The following is a 5,990-nucleotide window of genomic DNA, read 5'->3' as shown; positions in this document are numbered from 1 at the left end:
GAATAAATGTCCTTTCACTCATGAGCTGTATTTCTTCATGTAACTCTAGGGTCACAATTTTAGTCAACCGAGGATTTGTGCCCAAAAAGAAATTGAAACCGGAGACCAGGCTGAAGGGACAGGTAAGGGGGATGCAGGGACTGTCATGTATTACTTGCTGCCCTGGGATTACCCAGAGGCACCACTGAGAAACACAGAAAGGCAGTAGCCACATTCAGCATCATGGCAAGTTCCTTTAATAGTCATTGCACTTTTCAAAGGCAAACGTTTTCTTCCCACATTATTGTAAAGAATGGTTTGGTTTTTTTTTTTCCAAACAAGATGCTGTTCTTGATCTGCCTTTTTCCCTGCTGTGTTACAGCACTGCCCCACTGCAGGGCACGACCACTTGATTTATAATCACACCCCACAAGCGCTCTATTTTTCTAACAGGACCTAGTATGCCAGAATCTGAAATTAATCTTGAAAGATTCCTTTTTTCTCCTCTGCATCTCTTCAGATTGAAGATGAAATTGATCTCACTGGGGTGGTGAGGTTAACAGAAACCCGGAAACCTTTTGTACCTGAAAACAACATTGAGAAAAACCGCTGGCACTACCGTGACCTGGAGGCTATGGCGAAGGTGACAGGCGCTGAGCCCATCTTCATCGATGCCGACTTCAGTAAGTCACAGCAGAACCCAACCCCAAGTCCAATTTGCATCAGTCTCCCCCCACTTTCCATTCAATTAGTTATTTCTTCTGGGCACTTGGAAATGTAGTATCATAGAATCATTTAGGTTGGAAAATATTTTTAAGGTACTGTCAGGCAGCCAGTACTGGGGAAGGGTGGCATGGCAGAGATGCAGGGGGTGTTGGAGGCCTTTGAGCACAACCAGACACTTGCTATAGGGCCACCTGCCCCACAGCTCTGGCTTTGCTGGCATCTTGGGAACACCACTACCTGATGAAGAGGAGCAGGGTATCCCCACAACTTACCACCTTCATCCTGTTTCTATTAACAGGGCAGCTCTACACGGTGCAGACTATAGAGATTTAACTTGTGCCCTCTGCTCTACCTCTAGGAAGCACAGTCCCAGGGGGGCCCATCGGAGGCCAGACAAGAGTGAGCCTGAGAAATGAGCACATGCAGTACATCATCACCTGGTAAGTTACCCAGCCAGCACTGGACTGACCCCCCATGTCTCTTTTGAACAGAGCTTTGCCTGGCACTCTTGTTCCTGCATCAGTGAGACTGGATGAGCTCTTAAGCTACAAAAGCCTTAACCTAAGTAACACTGCTCAGTGATTTGAAATAATTGGGGTTTATTGCACTGCAGCTGACTCGGGGAGATCCAGTCCATCTTGAAGAGGCATAAATGTGTGGTTTTCTTTCCTAGGTATGGCTTATGTGCTGCAACTTCATTCTTGTGGTACCGAAAATTTATACTGAAGATACCTCTGTGAGAGGAAGGGCTGACGACTTCTCCTCTGTACTACAGTCAAGAGCAGACTTTTGTAGAAGACAGCAGTCTGATCAGTCCTAAAGAACTAAAGCACCCAGAGTTTCAGGGCAACATGTTCAGTGAACTTGTGCAGCTACGAAGGTGCAAATAGACTTTAAGCAACAGATGCAGACTCTGAGTCTGACCAGTGTCATGTCACTGCAGCTTGGAAGGGCTGAACTTCAAAATTTTAAGTGGCTGTCTAGACAACCACATACTTCAGCTTCACTAGAAATCTCAAGGATACTTTTTTTTTATTGTGGTGGGTTGTAAACTACAAATTTCTAACTTCACTGCCGTGTTTTCCAAAAGACAAGGGATTTTGTGAATCAGTTTCTTTGCAGTGAGTAGTCACTCTGGAAATCAGGAGTGGTTCACAGCATTTGCATCAGAATAAAGATGGCCTATAGGCGCTTGCCTTCCGACTGGCATTGTGCATCTTAACAGTGATGGACCCCAGTTAAATGTTACTGTGCCTACTCAAGTCTAACTGGGTAAGGCAGCCTGTGGCTTTGCAAGAGCACGATGAGGAGTAGCAAAAACAAGCAGCAGCTACGTCAGCTGGGAGCCTTATCAAGCTTGGTGGCCTCCAACAATGCCACAAGACCAAGTCAGCAGTCAGGAAAGACCAGAAGCATGAAAAGGTCTAGATTCTTCTCCCACCACTTTATCCTGCCTTCACTGACCATTCGTGCCATGGAAGATGCATTACAGACCTCACAGGTCCCCACCTGGTTAGCCTGGTAAAGTATTGTAACACCCTATATAACCCATAGTGTAACTAAGTCTGAGTACTAATGGAGATGGTAAGAGATACTTCTAATTGAGAGACATTTGCATAAGCAAGCTAGGCTCAAAGCCAGAACTAGCCTAGCCCACTCAACTTCCTGGTCACACAGCACAGGCAGGTGAGCTGCTGTGGTTGGGCTACGTGTTCAGAGAGGAAGGAGGACAGAGGAGTAGTAAAGGGCAGTTGTTTCAAGTACTAACCTGCTCTGTGCAACTGTGTGCAGCGCTATTCAGCCACCTGATGGAAGGCAATGCTGATGTGCCATCCACTGCTTAGAACACTCCCAGTAAGAGACCACTGAAACTTCATCTGGGGGTTTATTTTTTTTTTTATGTACAGAAAACATGGTAGCAATCCAGTACATCTTTAGCCCAGCTTAGTAGCCAGTTCTTTAGCCTTTGCTTTCTCAAGCTTAGCAATACGAGCCACTGATTTTGGACCCAAAACGTTACCACCCCAGTGACGACGGATCTGCAAAGAAGTGAGAACAGGTTAGAGCCTCATACAATCTCTTACCACGTCATTCAATCAACTTGCTCAATCCTCCTCCTTTATGCACAAGGGGAAGAGCTCCTTCAACTAGCAAGTCCTACACATTTCAAGCAGTGATCTACATTTCGGAGCAGCACAGAGATACAAGATTTTAAAATCTTTTCCCCATGAATGGTGCTGGATTCAGCCACCACATATTGGGGGTGGAGCTGACCCTAGCAGAAGCTGTTGCCCTCTGCAATCCTAGTTCTGGGACAGATCCATTTACTTGTCACTTGGTGACAGTGTTTGCATTTTACCCCACCCTCTGGTAAAGAATCTGGATACATCATGAACAAAATCTAGGTACAACACACCCAACAGCCTTAAAGCTGATGTCACTACGTCTGAAATCGTGCGCATTTCACTTGGAAGCCTTGGGGAATGTTAACAGTACAAACTGAAAGGTAAGGCTAGCAGCACAGAGAGTCTTACCTCGTCATATCTGTCATTGTAGTTGGTCTTGACAGCCTCCACCAGCTTTGCAAGCGCTCCCTTATCCTCCCTGTTGGTGATAGTTTTAGTTCCTTTAGAGCCTCAATTTAACATTTTCCATCGATCTTTTGCTTCAGGATTTCAGAGCTCATAGTTGGCAACATGACTTTTCAGGTTAAGCATAAGCATAATTTGCCAACCCATCAATGCTTTAGGAACCTACACTGCTCAGATTAAGGGTAATAATTTCATCTACGTATTTTACAGTAAATGGAACCATCCATTTTATTAAGGCAAAGTAATCTGCATCTTCAGGATCCAACAGAGCTCTTACTACAAAAGGACATTAGTTTTACTACTTTAGAGCCCCAAGTTTGCTCTCCATCTGCCCTGTTGTCTGTGCTCACAGGCAGTTTGCTTTCTCCACTACAGCGGATCAAGTCAGCACACAGAATACTTACGGGTTAACTTGGGTGAAAGCAACAGAGGTACAAGTTTTCCTGTGGACCAGTCGCCCCAGTCTGGCTTTGCCCTTGATGATGCAGTATGGCACTCCCATCTTGCGGCACAGAGCAGGCAAGAAGACCACCAGCTGAAAAGAAAAGGAGCGTGCTGTAAAACAACTGAGGGAGAACATTTTTTTTTTAATCAGCCTGGGCTGTGGCAATTGCTCAGTGTTAAAAAGCTCGTTTTGCTCTTCATTGTTGATTCAGGTGAAGAAATTCATACATCATTGCAAAGGCCAAGCCTAAAATGTTTTTCACCCCAAGCCCAGTTCTGACCGCCAAGTTCCACAGGTAGCCTACAGCACGTGCTGGCGAGTACGCTTACCTCAATGGGGTCTACATCGTGGGCAATAACTACCAGCTGAGCTTTCTTGTTCTCTACCAGAGTTGTGACACTGTTAATACCTGAAAAAACAAGTTATAGGTAAGGTTTGATTCTGCTCAGTCTATTTTCAGAGCTTTCTTACAAGCTTAATACAACCAGCTCAGATTCCCTGGTGCAGCTTGATTATGAACATTATGAAAACATTTCACATCCATTTAGTAGCACAAAGAAGATATTCCATGGACAATCTGCTATAGCTCAGGGTTAAAAAGCTCGTCTGTTTTGCTCTTCACTTTGAGCTCAGGTGAAGAAATTCATACATCATTGCAATAGCTTGTCCAATCTCGACTGGCTGGAGCAGAGCACCAACTCTTCTCAGTTTTCTAACTAAATACCACACCCCCATACATGCAAGCAGCCAAGTCCACGTACAAAGTTACCTGCTCGAAGGACTGGTGGCCGCTTAGTCGGCGCATCTCCCTTTCCTGCAGCTTTCTGCTCAGCACGAGCCAGTAGCCTCTGCTTCTTCTCTTGCTTATTTTCTGGCCGGTATTTGTGTGCCAGCTTCAGAAGCTGTGTAGCTGGAAGAGAACATCTACTAGTTAAGTTAGTTGCAAAAAATCCAAGCATTACTTTTTAAAAGACTGCAATGTATTAGCAATCTTGGTGGTTGTCATCAAGTGTATTTAGACAGCAAAAATTTAGCATCGTTTGGACAGTGCAAGAGCAGAGCGAGCTGAGCGCCTCTAGAGCCCGTATTTACCTCTACTCTACAGGCAGTGAGAGCTCCTACCCTGTTTGGATGAAGAAATGCCTGTTGACCCCCACAGCAGTTATGGTTAAAGATGGAACACTTTCTCCTTTAAAGCAACTTGTCTGGCAGTACCTACGAGGGATTTGCTCTACATAGGCTGAAAGTTTCTTGCACAAACACTGTCACCTGGAAAAAACTATTTACTAATTCACAGAAGACCCTGAAATCCCTTCTTACCCCGTATCAATGTCAGCCTGCAGGATGCTGGCTTCATCCCCACAGCCTGCACTCACACCGATTTCCCAAACTATCCATTTACACACTTAAAAGAACCCTAAGTGGTTCTACATCAAACTGGAAGAATGGATTCATACAGTTAAGATAACCCTGAGTTTGGATTATTAAGTAGGAGCTTTGGTATTTTCTATACACCTTTTCAAAGTACATAGCAGCTATCAATGCTTACGCCAGCAAGTTCAGACAGCAGCTTGCTGTTGACATCACCCCAGTCACTATTAAAACCTCCCTAAAATGCTTCCAAAGATACTCTCCAGCTTAGCTTTGTTAAGTCTTATTTTTGCTTCTTTCCTCTTCTCTGAGCCATATCCCATGAAGGACCCAGGAGGCCTTTGTAGGGCACATCCTTACCTGTTTGGCGGTCCAGAGCCTGAGTGAACTGGTTAATGGCAGGAGGCACCTTCAAGCGTTTGTAGAGAATGGACCTCTGGCGCTGCAGTCTGATGTAGCGCGGCCATTTCACAAACCGTGTGAGATCACGCTTCGGCTGGATATCCTGTCCTAAAAATACAGACCTTAACTCACAGCTGTTCCAAACCCACACAGCAACAGCACGGAACAGGCTCGAGTGCATCAGTGATCTTGGTGGCGATATGTCAGCACTATCACTCAGATAGCAAATATTCTTTCACATCATCTGCACACTGTACAATCTACTTTTTACAATGCAGACATCTGTTTATAAAACAAAAAAACCTTGAGCGAGTCACCCAAATATCCACTTACTCACCAATGCCAAAGTTCTTGGGCCTCTTCTCAAAGAGGGGATTGACAACCTTCTTGGCCTCCTGCTTCTTGACTACAGCAGGGGCTGGTGCCACCTTCTTGCCCTTGGCCTTCTTTCCTTTCGGCTGCAAATAAGAAATACT

General features: G+C 45.1%; 2 protein-coding genes and 3 non-coding genes across 5 annotated transcripts in view; 1 reads left to right on the top strand and 4 right to left on the bottom strand.

The window, feature by feature from the left end:
- SURF1 (SURF1 cytochrome c oxidase assembly factor) overlaps positions 1 to 1,486 on the top strand; it is a gene marked incomplete at its 5' end in the record, with an annotated part of 3,505 nt that extends 2,019 nt beyond the window's left edge. Inside the window, 4 exons of the mRNA XM_010168640.1 lie at positions 50 to 122; positions 500 to 662; positions 1,064 to 1,145; positions 1,379 to 1,486. Of these exons, the coding sequence (XP_010166942.1) occupies positions 50 to 122; positions 500 to 662; positions 1,064 to 1,145; positions 1,379 to 1,445 (385 nt within the window). The remainder of the gene's footprint in view (positions 1 to 49; positions 123 to 499; positions 663 to 1,063; positions 1,146 to 1,378) is intronic.
- Positions 1,487 to 2,571: 1,085 nt separating this feature from the next.
- Positions 2,572 to 5,988, bottom strand: RPL7A (ribosomal protein L7a; the record flags this gene model as incomplete). Its single annotated transcript, XM_010168639.1, has 7 exons — positions 2,572 to 2,744; positions 3,240 to 3,309; positions 3,701 to 3,831; positions 4,071 to 4,150; positions 4,511 to 4,651; positions 5,473 to 5,622; positions 5,852 to 5,988. Coding segments are annotated over 7 exons (814 nt in total), but the record flags the coding sequence as incomplete, so codon positions are not given.
- LOC114818608 (small nucleolar RNA SNORD36) lies at positions 3,906 to 3,978 on the bottom strand. The gene has a single exon (XR_003766216.1). It is a non-coding gene; the product is annotated as a small nucleolar RNA SNORD36 (small nucleolar RNA).
- Positions 4,324 to 4,400, bottom strand: LOC114818609 (small nucleolar RNA SNORD36). The gene has a single exon (XR_003766217.1). It is a non-coding gene; the product is annotated as a small nucleolar RNA SNORD36 (small nucleolar RNA).
- Positions 5,691 to 5,763, bottom strand: LOC114818610 (small nucleolar RNA SNORD24). Its single transcript, XR_003766218.1, has one exon. It is a non-coding gene; the product is annotated as a small nucleolar RNA SNORD24 (small nucleolar RNA).
- Positions 5,989 to 5,990: the final 2 nt, after the last annotated feature.

This window comes from Antrostomus carolinensis, unplaced genomic scaffold, assembly GCF_000700745.2.
Source record: "Antrostomus carolinensis isolate BGI_N321 unplaced genomic scaffold, ASM70074v2 scaffold33305, whole genome shotgun sequence".
Lineage (NCBI taxonomy): Eukaryota > Metazoa > Chordata > Aves > Caprimulgiformes > Caprimulgidae > Antrostomus > Antrostomus carolinensis.
The sequence above is the reverse complement of the archived record's forward strand: the minus strand, read 5'-3'. Positions and strand labels throughout refer to the sequence as shown.